Raw genomic sequence first — 15610 nt, 5'->3', positions numbered from 1 at the left:
AAATACCCCTTAAAGCAAGTGGCCCTTCTAGCTATATCCCACCCAGTCTCCTCAGAAAATGCTGCCTACCAGGATACATCTGTATTGTCAAAGCTACGAACTGTGACTGACTGGAGTGCAAGAACATGGCTTGGAGCTTTGTCTCAGGTGATGACTCATGCCAGTGGAGAGGGGGAGGAATGGGAAGAGATCCCACCCCACCTGACCCACCTCACACTTGCACTCATAGCAGGCTGCAAGTAGGCACAGTGAAACATTTACTTTTTGAAAAGTCTTGTGACAGAACAAAAGGGCCTGGAGGAATACTGATTATGTTATTGTCAAGAGCAACTCTTCTACTATAAACTATGTGAGGCTCAACATGAGAGAATAAAGGAAAAGTACTGAAATTAAATAATAGGGGAAGGAGACTGGGTGGAGGATATTAAACTTTTAATGTAACTACGAGAGCAGGGCAAAGACCCATCGCGCAGCAGGCAACCCACTTCTGCTCTTAGCCGCTTCCCCCTTCTCTCTCTCGTCTTCCTTCTCGTCCTTCCTTCTTCATTCTTACTTCTCACTTCTTACTTCCCCATTACTTACGCCCTACATAACAAAACACACACACACACACACACACACACACACACACACACACACACACACACACACACACACACACACACACACACATATATATATATATATATATATATATATATATATATATATATATATATATATATATATATTCTACAACTGAGTGTTCTGAAGGACAAGCATCTGCATCATACAAGAGTCACATTCAAGTAACACTAGTGCCTGCATACAGGCACAAAAACCTGCTTTTGATAACTGTAAAAGGTCACAAGTGTCCTGTTCAGTCAAGGCTTAAACACTAATACAGTAAAGGAAAAATTATACTAGTATGAGTATCTACATAATTTTCAAAACCATAATTCCTGATGAATATTCTAATTTTTAAACAACTTAAACATGATACTTTTACTTGCATCTTTCTATCATTGACCATCAGATATGTTTTCTAATACAGGCAAATAAATACAGGCAAATATTGAAAGGGTTGATTTCGGTGAATAATGAAAGGATTAATTTGTCATGATAATTATTCATAAAGATTCATAAAAATTGTTGCAACTGTACACAATCTTTAATGGCAATAAGCTATTCTTTCACTTCACATGGTAATACATGTAGCTTAGTGATTAAGACATTAGTACATAACAAAATAAAAAGTTAAGTACTTATTTTGTGGAAGATAATGGTTTCGTAACACAATCAACTTCTGATACATATATAAGTTTGAACTATCTTAAAGTCTAACTAGTACATAAATCAAGTTATATAATAACTGATAAAGGGTAATAACCTAATGAGCATGATCAATCATGCAAAAAAAATGTTTTCAACAAACCTGGATTGATTTCTCTGTAAGTAGCTACTCCATAGGAATCAATTAAAGCCTGAAAAGCCTTAGTAAATTTGTTGGTACGGTGAAAAGTTGGGGGAGCCTCTTGAGTGCTGAGTCTATTGAGGATGGCAGGCAGGCTCCCACTTTTTTCCTGAAAATTAAAATACCAATTTCAAGATCTGACATAAAAATAAGAGCTACAGAGAAATACCTGGGAAAGGATGAAAAACTGTATGCAGTAGACACCTGCTGAAACGATAATTACTCCCAGTGAGGTCTAAAGCACTGTTCAGGGGGTGTCATGAACTTATCATTAAACCCAGTTGTGACCTCACTGAACGTTTCCCTTTGTGTCTCACAACACAAGGGGGCAGTCACAGCCTGCCCTCTAAAGACAACTCTCTTCCTCCACACAAAACTACAAGCACCTAATAACACACACACCCTTCATGCAAAAATTTTAAAATCATCATGGCGACTCCTACACCAGCCTTAGAGTCTTCATCTGGGGAGGGGACCATAAATATCTCCAGGTCAGACTGCCTTTCTGTTGATGACCCTAAGTGTCTTGACACCCCCCTCAACTTTTTCTTCATTAACTTCTGCAACATTCACAGTCTAAGATCTAATTTTCAATCTGTAGAACACCACCTCTCCTCTTCTAAACCTTTTCATCTTTTCCACACTGAAACTCAGGCGTCTGAGGCAAATGACAGTAGCCCCTTTTCTGTTCCCTCATACTTCTCTATCCTCATTTTTGATCCAAAGCTGGATGCTGCGTTTATGTGTGCAATGAATTAACCTGCTCTAGTGCCCACGCTCTTGAATCTTCCTAGTTTTCCACCATCTGGCTACGACTACAGAGTCACTCTCAAACTAAATTTATCTGTGCTGTATACCTTTCACCTAACTCCTCTGACTATAAGAAATTCCTTGACTACTTAACTTCCAAAGTGGAGCACATTCTGACCCTCTTCCCTTTTGCAGACATCTCCATTCTTGGAGACTTCAATGTTCACCTCCAGCTTTGGCTTTCCTCTCCCTTCACTGACCATCCTGGTGAACTAGCCTTCAACTTTGCTATCCTCCATGACCTAGAGCAATTGGTGCAATACCCTACTCATATTCCTGACCGTCTTGGAGATACACCCAACATTCTTGACCTTTTCCTGATCTCTAATCCTTCTGCTTATGCTGTCACCCTTTCTTCTCCATTGGGCTCCTCCGATCACAATCTCATATCTGTATCTTGTCCTGTTGCTCCAATCCCTCCTCAGGATCCCCCCAAGTGAAGGTGCCTCTGGCAATTTGCCTCTGCTAGTTGGGAGGACCTGAGGAGGTATTTTGCTGATTTTCCCTGGAATGATTACTACTTCCGTGTCAGAGACCCGTCTTTGTGTGCTGAGCGCATAACAGAGGTGATAGTGTCTGGCATGTAGGCGTACATTCCTCACTCTTTTTCTCGTCCTAAACCTTCTAAACCTTGGTTTAACACAGCTTGTTCTCGTGCTATACATGATAGAGAGGTGGCCCACAAAAGGTACTTAAGCCTTCCATCACCAGAATCTCATGCACTTTATATTTCTGCCTGGAACCATGCCAAGTCTGTTCTCTAACTAGCCAAAACTCCTTCATTACCAGAGTGTCAAAACCTTTCAAGATCTAACTCCCCTCGTGACTTCTGGCATCTAGCCAAAAATATCTCTAATAACTTTGCTTCTTCTTCTTTCCCTCCTTTATTTCACCCAGATGGCTCCACTGTTATCACATCTATTTCTAAAGCTGAACTCTTTGCTCAAACCTTTGCTAAAAACTCTACCTTGGATGATTCTGAACTTGTTCCTCCCTCCCCTCCACCCTCTTACTACTTCATGCCACCTATCAAAATTCTTCACAATGATGTTTTCCATGCCCTTGCTGGCCTGAACCCATGGAAGGCTTATGGACCTGATGGGGTCCCTCCTATTGTTCTCCGAAACTGTGCCTCCGTGCTTGCACCTTATCTAGCCAAACTCTTTCAGTTCTGTCTGTCAACATCTACCTTTCCTTCTTGCTGGAAGTTTGCTTACATTCAACCTGTTCCTAAAAATGGTGACCATTCTAATCCCTCAAACTACCATCCTATTGCTTTAATTTCCTGTCTATCTAAAGTTTTTGAATCTATCCTCAACAGGAAGATTCTTAAACATCTATCACTTCACAACCCGTACTGCGCTCTGATCGCCAGTATGGGTTCTGTCAAGGCCGCTCTACTGGTGATCATCTGGCTTTCCTTACTGAGTCTTGGTCATCCTCTTTTAGAGATTTTGGTGAAACTTTTGCTGTTGCCTTGGACATATCAAAAGCTTTTGATAGAGTCTGGCACAAAGCTTTGATTTCCAAACTACCCTCCTACGGTTTCTATCCTTCTCTCTGTAACTTCATCTCAAGTTTCCTTTCTGACCGATCTATTGCTGCTGTGGTAGACGGTCACTGTTCTTCTCCTAAATCTATTAACAGTGGTGTTCCTCAGGGTTCTGTCCTGTCACCCACTCTTTTCTTATTATTCATTAATGATCTTCTAAACCAAACTTCTTGTCCTATCCACTCCTACGCTGATGATACCACCCTGCATTTTTCCACGTCTTTTCATAGACGTCCAACCCTTCAGGAGGTAAACATTTCACGCAGAGAAGCCACAGAATGCTTGACTTCTGATTTTTCTAAAATTTCTGATTGGGGCAGAGCAAACTTGGTATTGTTCAATGCCTCAAAAACTCAATTCCTCCATCTATCAACTCGACACAACCTTCCAGACAACTATCCCCTCTTCTTCAATGACACTCAACTGTCCCCCTCTTCTACACTGAATATCCTCAGTCTGTCCTTTACTTATAATCTGAACTGAAAACTTCACATTTCATCTCTAGCTAAAACAGCTTCTATGAAGTTAGGCGTTCTGAGACGTCTCCGCCAGTTTTTCTCACCCCCCCAGCTGCTAACTCTGTACAAGGGCTTTATCCATCCATGTATGGAGTATGCTTCACATGTCTGGGGGGGGTTCCATTCATACTGCTCTTCTAGACAGGGTAAATCAAAAGCTTTTCGTCTCATCAACTCCTCTCCTCTAACTGACTGTCTTCAGCCTCTCTCTCACCACCACAATGTTGCATCTCTAGCTGTCTTCTACTGCTATTTTCATGCTAACTGCTCTTTTGATCTTTCTAACTGCATGCCTCCCCTCCTCCCGTGGCCTCGCTGCAGAAGACTTTCTTCTTTCTCTCACCCCTATTCTGTCCACCTCTCTAACACAAGAGTTAACCAGTATTCTCAATCATTCATTCCTTTCTCTGGTAAACTCTGAAACTCCGTACCTGCTTCTGTATTTCCACCCTCCTATGACTTGAATTCCTTCAAGAGGGAGGTTTCAAGACACTTATTCATCAATTTTTGACTACTGCTTTGACCCTTTTATGGGACTGGCATTTCAGTGAGCATTTTTTTTTTATTGGACTTTTGTTGCCCTTGGCCAGTGTCCTTCCTACAAAAAAAAAAATAAAAAAAAATAAAAAAAAAAAAAAATAAATAAATAAATAAAAAAAAAAAATGAAAAATTCATGGACAGTTCTTGAGTAGTGCCATCTCAAGTGAATATGTAAAGGATGGAAAGGAGATGAAGTTTTAAGACATATCATTGAAACTGCACCTGAATTGCCTTCAGGAGGCATATCTAATCCACTGCAAAGAAAACAAGCAGTGTAAATTATCACAATTTTGGGCAATGGTCTTCCTACCAATCATCACAGGTAATAACTTACTGTGCCTCTCCTCAGAGCCAGCTGAACATCCTCCAAGTTGGCAACAGGAATCCAGCACTCTGCGATCAGGCCATTCTGAATTACATCCAGATTGAACATGTTGAGTGTGTGGTAGATACTTTTTATCTTCCACACTTTCATCATCCATGCCCGAATGTTACGTGCTGCAGAGACCAGCACTCGGTGGCGGTGATCCTGAGTCTGACTCAGCACCTATATAGTGGAAAAAGACAGTAGTTCATGAAGGACATCACCAGCCATGATGAATATAATTGACACTTCATAGTTAAAAAAGAAAAAAAACTAATTTTGTCTCCACCTGATTCAGAATGTGAACAGGACCTCTTGGTTATGATCTGGGCATGCTAACCACTCAGGCATAAAAAAAAAAACAAGAGATATCAGTAGTGCCAACTCAACTGAATATGTAAAGGATGGAAAGGAGATGAAGTGTTAAGACATATTTGTAAAGGATCCCAGACAAAAGAGGTTTGGGCTGCTAAGTTTCTAATGCTTTCTATAAATAAACACTTTTGGTGCATCTCATGATGCACCAAAAAAATAGATGGTTGTCAAAATGATCTCATGATGACTTGATCTAATAAACCGACTCAGGTGTCATTCCTTAGATTTAAATAAAGTGTGTAAAGTATGTATATCCATGTCTGAGAGAACCAGCTTTTAAATATCTATCTATCTATATACCAGTTCAGCAATTACACACAGGATGACCCAGACAAAGCAACACACTCAAACACACATCATTCACACCCTTAACCCCAATGGCTCATAGTGAAAAGTGATAGTCTCATGGACAACCCTACTACATCCCAGGAACTAAGGTAGTACAAAGCAGCATGGCCTGATAGCATACACTGTCACTTCCCAATTTGATTGTTCCCTACCCCAGCACCTATTCCAATCCTTAGACCACAGCAGGGTATTTCTTACAGAGTGCTCCACAACCTAACTGGGCCCATACACCAATGGACCCTGCCAGATGTGTCTGCATCCCCTCCCAGGGATCAATGAGACTGCCATTCAGTTTTATCAAGCACAATCATTCTTGCTTGCTGCACAATTGTTCCTCTCTCAATCAGTCCTCTCTTCACACAGTTCATCCACTTCTTTTGAATATACTCACCTCAAAACTTCTAACATAAAAACATAATTTTAGATATTTCTCATTAGTTTCAGAGAGAGAGAGAGAGAGAGAGAGAGAGAGAGAGAGAGAGAGAGAGAGAGAGAGAGAGAGAGAGAGAGAGAGAGAGAGAGAGAGAGAGAGAGAGAGAGAGAGAGAGAGAGAGAGAGAGAGAGAGAGAGAGAGAGAGAGAGAGAGAGAGAGAGAGAGAGAGAGAGAGAGAAATAGCATTTCTCCAACAACCTGCACACTATGTATCAGATTTAGAGTTATGATGCTAAAGGAAGTTCATATAAACAATAAAATTGAATCTCAAAATGGAGGTGACAGCAATGATTAGATGGTTGTCTTCTCCATACCTTACAATGAATTACACTGTAATCAATATTAATGATGCAAATTAATTATAATGTTAAGGGCATTTTTATCTATCAATAAACTCACAGTGTTTAAATCATCAAGACGTGTTTTTACTCCCATAGCCATTTCCCGTCGATCTGCAGGGGCCTCAGGGCATGGGTACATGGTAGCCCGGAAGCCTTCACAAATCTTTTTCACCCTCATCTTCAAATGGTCTCCTTGAAAGAATATGATGAATACTGACTTGTAAACTTGCTCACCCTGAAAAGACATGAAAACTGACTTGTAGACTTATTATCTCAACAAAAGATCTATTCATAATGTGTAAACCATGTAAATCACACAGTCTATTCCTGTAAATGCTGAACTGCATGAGGGTTTCAGGAGATAGAAGGTTCAGGTACTGTTTATTGATCATCTCTATTGTGTCTAGCATGGAAGTAGGCAAAGTTAACTCCTAAAGGACCAGCAGTGGTGGTGATTTTCATCCCACTAGGATAGGCCCTCCAGAGCTAAACAGGCTGTATTCACATACACATTAAACTTATCCTGCAATGGAAGAGTGAATGAAATAGACTTTGTACTGAATATCAGGTCTTCCTCTTTGTAATGATGCCATCCAGATGTGCAGTGGTTATGGAGAGATAGCAAGTTGAAAAGGAGAGACTTTTTGGAGGGAGTGTCTCTGTCTACCATGTATTCATTTCTCCAGACTGGATGTGGCTAGTGCCTAATGAAAATGGGTTCCCTGAGCTCTCTTCATGCATGCCAAATAGTTCTATTGAGTTCTCACCCTAATGCACTCTCACTAACAAAGGGGCAGCAAATGGTTGAGTGTGAGCGGGTAATACATTTGGCACTGAGGTCTGAGGGCAGGGAGTGGGCAAGGATCTGATTCATTAGAATCACTATTACTGGGTTTAACCACAGTGAGAGAGGGGCAGAGACTGAGAGATTAGCCTAAGTGGCAGTATTATCAAAGACTGAACTACAAAAATTGACAAAAAGTTGCTAATTTGGTGTAAAAATTGCATAGCAGTGACAACCATCTCCTTGCCTGATAAAGCAGCTATAGCTGCCTCTGGTCCTTTAAGAGTTAAACCAACATTTAGATGGTTTAGGGCAAGAGAAAGAGCAAAGAATGTACACCTCCATGTCAGATACAATCACCTCTGGTATGTGTTCAGCACACAGAGACAGGTCAATGACATGGAAGTAGTAGTCATTCCATGGGAAGTCAGAATGTCTCTTCAGGTCCCCCCCAATTAGCAGAGACAAAACACCAAAGGTGCCTCCACTCTGGAGATCCTGAGGAGAAACTGGAGCAATAAAGCAAGATACAGATATGAGGTTGTGGTCTGAAGAGTCCAATGAAGAAGACAGAATGACAATAAACAGAAGGATTAAAGATCAGTAAAACATAAAAAATGTTGGGTGTATCTCAAAGACAGTCAGGAATAGAAAGAAGTAGGGTGTTGCACTAGTTGCTCTAGGTTGTGGAAGATAGCAAAGTTCACCAGGATGGTCAGTGAAGGGAGAGGAAAGCCAAAGCTGGAGGTGAACATTGAAGTCTCCAAGAATGGAGACCTCAATGAAAGGAGAAGAGAGTTCACTTTGTAAGTTGAATAGTCAAAGAATTTTCTATAGTTGGAGGAGTTTGGTGAGGGGTATATAGCACAGATTAATTTAGTTTGAGAGTATTTTTTAGATTAACTTAGTTTGAAAGTGATTTTTAAGTCACAGCCAGATGGTAGAAAGTTCAAAAGACTCAAGAGCATGAGCGTGACAGCAAGTTGTCTTTGTGCACATAGACGCAACCTCCAGGTTTTTATTGAAAGTGATGATAAAGAAGGTAGGAAGGAACAGAGAAGGAGCTACTGTTAGTAGGCTCTGACATCTGTGTTTTGGTGAGAAAAAGGAAATGAGGTTTAGTACTAAGAGGAGAGGTTATGTTCCACAGACTGAACATTAGACCTAAGGATGTGAATACTGCAAAAGTTAATGTAGAAAAAATTGAGTGGGTGTCAAGATACTTTGGGTTGACAGCAGAAGAGCAGTCCAACTTGAGGACATTTGTGGTTCCCTCCCCAGATGAGAACTCAGAGGCTTGTGTCGGAGCCACCATTTTTAACTTTGAATTTTTGAGTGATGGGTATACATATATTAGGTGCATGTACAAAATATCCCTTATTGTTGTTTTTTTATGACATATATACTACAATGGCAGGATGTATTCCTCTAACCTAGCTGCAGAGTGGGCAGCCAGACCATATATTCTCCTACCACAGGGACAAAATATAGAAATTACAAGCAAGGTATAACTATGTAGTGTTCATGTAATCACCTCTTTTTACATGCCCGTTAATCATCAATAAAGGTCTAACATTGTTTTCTTTAATCTTCTAGTATTATTTTGATGTAAATAGGAATACATAAATTCAAATTATTCTTTATGCATTACCATTCTCATAATTATTTTGTCCTACCTTCTTAGGCAACAGATATCATAGGCTTGTCTCCTTAACTTTAGAGCAGTCATCATCCTGTTAACTCAGTTGACAATTAAGAGCTTTGTCTTCATAAAAATCATATAGCAATATTTTTTCTCTCTCACTCTCAGACTGTTTAAGGCCTAAATCATGTATGTATTATAACAAAGTATAAAACAACATTTGATTAAAAATACAAATACATGGCTATTATCTGTATGTCTGGTCCTACATCCTCTTCAAAAAGGCATAGACTGGTAAACCTTCATCCAAAACATTCCTTGTAAACACAAAATGATAGATGGAGAATATTAAATAGAAGAGAAATAAGAATGAGTGGACTTAATAAAACAATGTGACACTTAAGGTGGTCATACATACAGTTGCAGGATCTTCAAGTGGTTCAGGAATTTCAGCCTGTCGCAGGAAAACATTTCCTCTGCATGCCCTCCACAGCATGCGCTCAAAGGCAGGAATTCTCTCACGCAGAATGACACCAGCAACAAATCTGATAGTGGAAAAAGTATCTTATAATAAACAATGATGTGGAAAAATATGGTGTAATAATGCAAATAATAGTAAAAAAAAAAAAACTGACAAAAGCCAATGAAAACTTGATAAGAATTCAGGCCTTTCACATACTCGTACAACCAAACACACACACACACACACACACTATATACATACAAATAAATAAATAAATGAATAAATATATAAATAAATAAATAAATAAATATAAAGAGAGAGAGAGAGAGAGAGAGAGAGAGAGAGAGAGAGAGAGAGAGAGAGAGAGAGAGAGAGAGAGAGAGAGAGAGAGAGAGAGAGAGAGAGAGAACCTCAGTTACTGAACGTTTCCCTTTTGAACAATTCAATTTTTTAACAAAATTTTGAACTCATTATTCCTTCGGTTGCAGTACCCTAATTCAGTTCTAGAACAGATTTACTTGATTCAAATATTAAGAGACAGCAAAAGCTGCTGTTTATTACTAATTTATGGTTTCTATAAATATCTACTTCGTTTTTATATATGTGAAGGAGAGATACAGAGTATAAGACAGTAATTCAATCTTTGAAATAAGGTAAATGTGATCTGTTGAAAAGCTTCAATGTAAACAAACAGTTTTCAGTGCTCATGAGTAATCCCGAGCTACCTGTGCCTCTCTCACTCTCTTGATAACCCCCAACCCCATCATTACTGCACAACTGCATTTTTCCAGTAGCTTTTCCCAGCAGCAAGATGTCTAAGTGTTATGAGCACCTTCATTTTGGCAGTGAGTAGGTTGTTCCTCTCTGTGTTTCTCTGTAAGGCTTCCCTTGTTAGATCGGCCTAAACAGTATCTTCTGATGGGTTCTACGTCACTAAGTTCATTCATTACATCCTTTCTGGATAAATAATTTGCGAGTTGGAGATGTGAAGCAGCCATCTTGGCTGTGGGAGTGTCTGTCATAAGCTGTGAAGACAGTGCAGACGGGTGTCTGGGAATGGATTAATCTATTCTACATTGATTCCATTGATTTATAAGAGAGAGAGAGAGAGAGAGAGAGAGAGAGAGAGAGAGAGAGAGAGAGAGAGAGAGAGAGAGAGAGAGAGAGAGAGAGAGAGAGAGAGAGAGAGAGAGAGAGAGAGAGAGAGAGAGAGAATCAGTGTGGCCCTTTTTTGTTACAACAAACACACACACACACACACACACACACACACACACACACACACACACACACACAAAGGAGGACAGAGCTACTGGCACTACTCCTGCTGGATGGTTACTGTTCAAGACTTGGGTTTGTATCCTCTATCTCTGTTTGGACAAGGATTTGAACCCCCAGAACTCCACGTCGTGAGCCAAGAACACCAAACACTACACCATCTGGGTAGTGAATTTATGCTTCAATGGTCCTTGAAGTCCTTTCAGTGGCTGTCTGATACACTGAACAATGGGGTTAATTGTGGCAATGTGTTTACATACATAAAAGACATTCATATTCACAAGTATTCCTTCATATTTTCATCTTTAGGCAGCTATGAGAGAGAAATTGGACTGATTCCTACTGCACTACTCTGTGTGATAGCTAGGTGCATAACATATCTGGGAATCTGCAACAGAGCCTGACAGCAAAGATGGTTAATCCCTGCTGCACAACACTGGTTCCATCCCATTTCCATGCACCTAACTCACTCATATATATATATATATATATATATATATATATATATATATATATATATATATATATATATATATATATATATATATATATATATATATATATATATATATATATATATATATATATATATATATAAGAAACTTAGTTATTAGCTTAAGCCACATGCAAGAAGCAAGCAAGAAGCATTATATGTTCACATCATACTTTTGAACAAAAAACAAAGATTTTTTTTTCTGTGTATATATATATATATATATATATATATATATATATATATATATATATATATATATATATATATATATATATATATATAAGAAACTTAGTTATTAGCTTAAGCTACATGCAACAGCAAGAAGTGTTATATGTTCACATACTTTTGAGCAAAAAAAACTTTTTTTTTGTGTTATGCACAGATATCTGTAAAAAATTGAATTATCAACAAAATATAATAACATAAACACATATTTAACCATTCAAAATAAATAAAAAAAGACATATTTTAAATATCATGGCTAATCATTAATTCAATAAAACTTTAAATTGTTACAAACATGATAACTACATACCCAAGTTGAATGGGTCCTTTGGAATCTTCAGGGAGGAGGTTCTGAGTAAGACTTGTTTGTCCACCAGACTCCATTGAACCCTCTCGCTGAACAGTGAACAGTTATCATCATTAGAGGGTCATGAGACCACAGGGAGGGAGAGGAGGGGCCCAACAATGTCCACAGAGGTATCCGACAAGGGTAGAGGGAGAGCAAAGTTGAGAAGACACAAATGTTCATTACTGATTATTCATAAATTTTTCATATGAAAATATCATGGGCTTTTATAAACAATTCACACTTAAATACTGTGCAAACTTGTCCTGTTATGCTTGTGTATTATATTACTTGTTCCATTTCCCATTCTATTGACTTGTGAATGGATACAGTAATAATATCATATTATACTGTACACCTCAATTCATTATAGAATAAAAAAGAAATATGGCTACTTTTATACAATATACCAAACACATGCAAGAAATACTCCACTTTTATGATGAAACCTATGCCAACACTAATAATATTACCTTGACACACTAATATGATGTAATAAATAAAACTCAACCCTTTTATTAACAGTAATTTTACAAAGTATAACAATAAATTCTCTGCTTCCACAGGAAAGGTAAATAAGTCCTGAAATTCAAGTACATATGGTAGATACCTCTGTAAACATTTCACAGTTTGCAAAGCACAGTCAAGAGAACTAAGATCAATGGTACTTACAAACTGCCTGCAGGGTGTGGCTCAGCCTCTCCCAGTCATGTCAAATAACTTACGATTTCCTCTCACTCAGATTCATGTTCCACAAACCTAACCACAAGCTGTGCAACTAAATAAATCTACAAATTAAGATGTGAAATTTAACTAAATTTTGGTCATTTATTTTAAAGACAGATTCACACACACACACACACACACACAGTGTATCAAATTTAGCAATGACAAAGGCAACCCTTGACACCTGTGATAATGATTCTACTACAGCAAAAAAATCTATACATTATTCATATGCCCTTCCCTAATGACTGGTGGATTTGTTTCATGATTTTGATGATTCATGGAGTAACCCACCATAAGTGTAACTGATTCTAATTACACAAATATAACCTGTGTGTGCAATGGGCTCTCACTGTTACATGCCATCCTCCAGGACAACTGCTGCCACACAGGTTTGTTTGTTAACAACATGCTACGTTATGTACATTGAGCGAAGGCTAGGATAGGTTAGTGTGCATATCACTATGTGTATGAGTATCTGTGTGCCAAAACTGAAAATATCTGATAATCTGAATTATGCAGTGAACACAAAAATATGACTGCCTTCATTCTTGCTCACAAAACACAAACACTAAGTGTTTTGTTATGAATTAACATGGGTGGAAAAATTGACAGAATTTTCATAATTTTCTCCTAAAACATTTTTTTCTCTTGAACAGTCAGGCAAAAAAGGTTGCAAAGCTCTAGTGCATTCCATACTGATGTACTAAATCTTTAGTCAGAGCTGACAGAGCTCCAGCTTTATCATTGTGTTTTTACCCTACTTATTTTTCAGGATGTCATGACCAGTTTTTTTTATACATCATAAGGTAAGTCCTGCCAAGGATGTACTTACATAATTTCATGCATTTTCAAGGAGAAATGGGGGTCTTACTATGGTAGGGAGAAACTGTAAACAGATTGCCATTGAACATAATCTTGAAGCACAAACTAGGAAGTGCACAAAAGTAGTAGGTAGTAGTGTGGTGGCACATATACTGTTAGGGTTACAAGCATGGTGTATATCTGATGCCATACAACTTCAGGAGTCTCGACAGGTTTGCTGCTCTGTCCCTTCCTTAAAAAAAGCATTTGATAAAGTTCCCCACAAAAGCCTTATGTGGAAGGTAAAGAATGGAGGACTAAAGAGAGCAACATTGAGATGGATGGAGGATTATGTACAAGGAAGGGAAATGAGAAAAGTAATCAGACACTAATTCAAGCTGGCACAGAGTAACAAATGGGGTACCACAAGGATCTGTATTGGCACCTATTATGTTTCAAATATATGTGAATGATATGACAGATGATCTAAATAGTTATATAAACCTGTTTGATGATGATGCAAAAATAATGAAAACAATAAAGGATGAAAATGACTGCAAGGAGTTACAAAAAGATATTGACAAGATACATGTGTGGAGCCAAAGATGGAAACTAGAATTTAATGCCAGAAAATGCCACATGTTGGAAATAGGAAAAGTAAAAAGACCTTCGTGGAAGTACAAAATGGGAGGAGAAATAATAATATATTATTATTTCTCTTGGAGTAATGATTCAGGACAGACTATCAACTGAAAGACACATAAAAGGGATATTTGGCTCTACATATAGCTTGTTAACAAACATTAATGTGGTGTTTAACTATTTGGATAAAGAAATGAAGAAAATTATAACAAGCATGATATGTCCTAAATTGGAATATGCAGCTATAGTTTGGGATCCACAATCGAAAAAAAGATATATGGAAATGTAAAGAATACAGAGGATAGTGATGAGGATGGTACCAGAATTGAAAGACTTAAGCTATAAAGAAAGACTTGAAGAAATGGTTTTTACAACACTACAAGAGAGAAGAGAAAGAGGAGACCTGATAACAATGTACAAAACAGTAAATGATATAGAAAGAATAGACAGAAATGACTTGGTACCACAGATGGAGGAGGGAGAAAGACAGATGAGGGGGCATGGGAAGAAAATAAAGAAGAGTGGATGTTCAAGTGACATCAAGAAATACAGATTCCCCGTTTAGAACTATTGAAAAATGGAATGATTTAAAAGAAGTGGTGGTTGTGGCAAACAGTGTACACATGTTTAAAGAAAAACTGGATAAATATTGTTACGGAGACAGGACAAAATGAGCTTTGGCTCATGTCCTGTACAATACAACTAGATAAACTAGGTAAATACATATCTGGTTTATAAAACCAATGGCCATGTTGCTGCCAAGGGCATGTCAGGCATATTATAATACTCATATTCATTAGACTTTTAAGTACATCAGATTGGAAGGTTACTGAGACAATATGGAGATGAAAAAAAAAAAAAAAAAAAAAAAAAAAAAAAAAAAAAAAAAATATATATATATTATATATATATATATATATATATATATATATATATATATATATATATATATATATATATATATATATATATATATATGTATATATATATATATATATATATATATATATATATATATCTATATTTTTTTTTTTTCTTCTACATATTGTCTTGGTAAACTTCCTATCTGAGGAGGAGGCAGTAGACACCTGCCGAAACGATAATTACTCCCAGTGAGGTCTAAAGCACTGTTCACCGGGGTGCTGTGAACTTATCATTAAACCCAGCTGTGACCTCACTGAACGTTTCCCTTTGTGTCTCACAAACACAAGGGGGTAGTCACAGCCTGCCCTCTAAAGACAACTCTCTTCCTCCCCACAAAACTACAAGCACCTAATAACACACACACCCTTCACTCAAAAAATTTTAAAATCATGGCGACTCCTACACCAGCCTCGGAGTCCCCATCTGGGGAGGGGACCATAAATGTCCCCAGGTCGGACTGCCTTTCCGTCGACGACCCTAAGTGTCTTGACACCCCCCTCAACTTTTTCTTCATTAACTTCTGCAACATTCGCAGTTTAAGATCT

General features: G+C 38.1%; 1 protein-coding gene across 2 annotated transcripts in view; it reads right to left on the bottom strand.

Annotated features, from left to right (window-relative positions):
* LOC135099870 (V-type proton ATPase 116 kDa subunit a 1-like) overlaps positions 1 to 15610 on the bottom strand; it is a 59685-nt gene that overhangs the window by 23781 nt on the left and 20294 nt on the right. Inside the window, exons 5-9 of one of the 2 annotated variants that reach the window (XM_064002486.1) lie at positions 11934 to 12019; positions 9580 to 9706; positions 6794 to 6970; positions 5209 to 5421; positions 1415 to 1562 (exon numbers count right to left, since the gene is read on the bottom strand). In XM_064002486.1, the coding sequence (XP_063858556.1) occupies positions 1415 to 1562; positions 5209 to 5421; positions 6794 to 6970; positions 9580 to 9706; positions 11934 to 12019 (751 nt within the window). The remainder of the gene's footprint in view (positions 1 to 1414; positions 1563 to 5208; positions 5422 to 6793; positions 6971 to 9579; positions 9707 to 11933; positions 12020 to 15610) is intronic. The other variant, XM_064002485.1, reaches the window with a different exon arrangement.

This window comes from Scylla paramamosain, chromosome 4 (assembly GCF_035594125.1).
Source record: "Scylla paramamosain isolate STU-SP2022 chromosome 4, ASM3559412v1, whole genome shotgun sequence".
Classification (NCBI taxonomy): Eukaryota; Metazoa; Arthropoda; class Malacostraca; order Decapoda; family Portunidae; genus Scylla; species Scylla paramamosain.
Note: the sequence above shows the minus strand (reverse complement) of the source record. Positions and strands in the feature narration are given on the sequence as shown.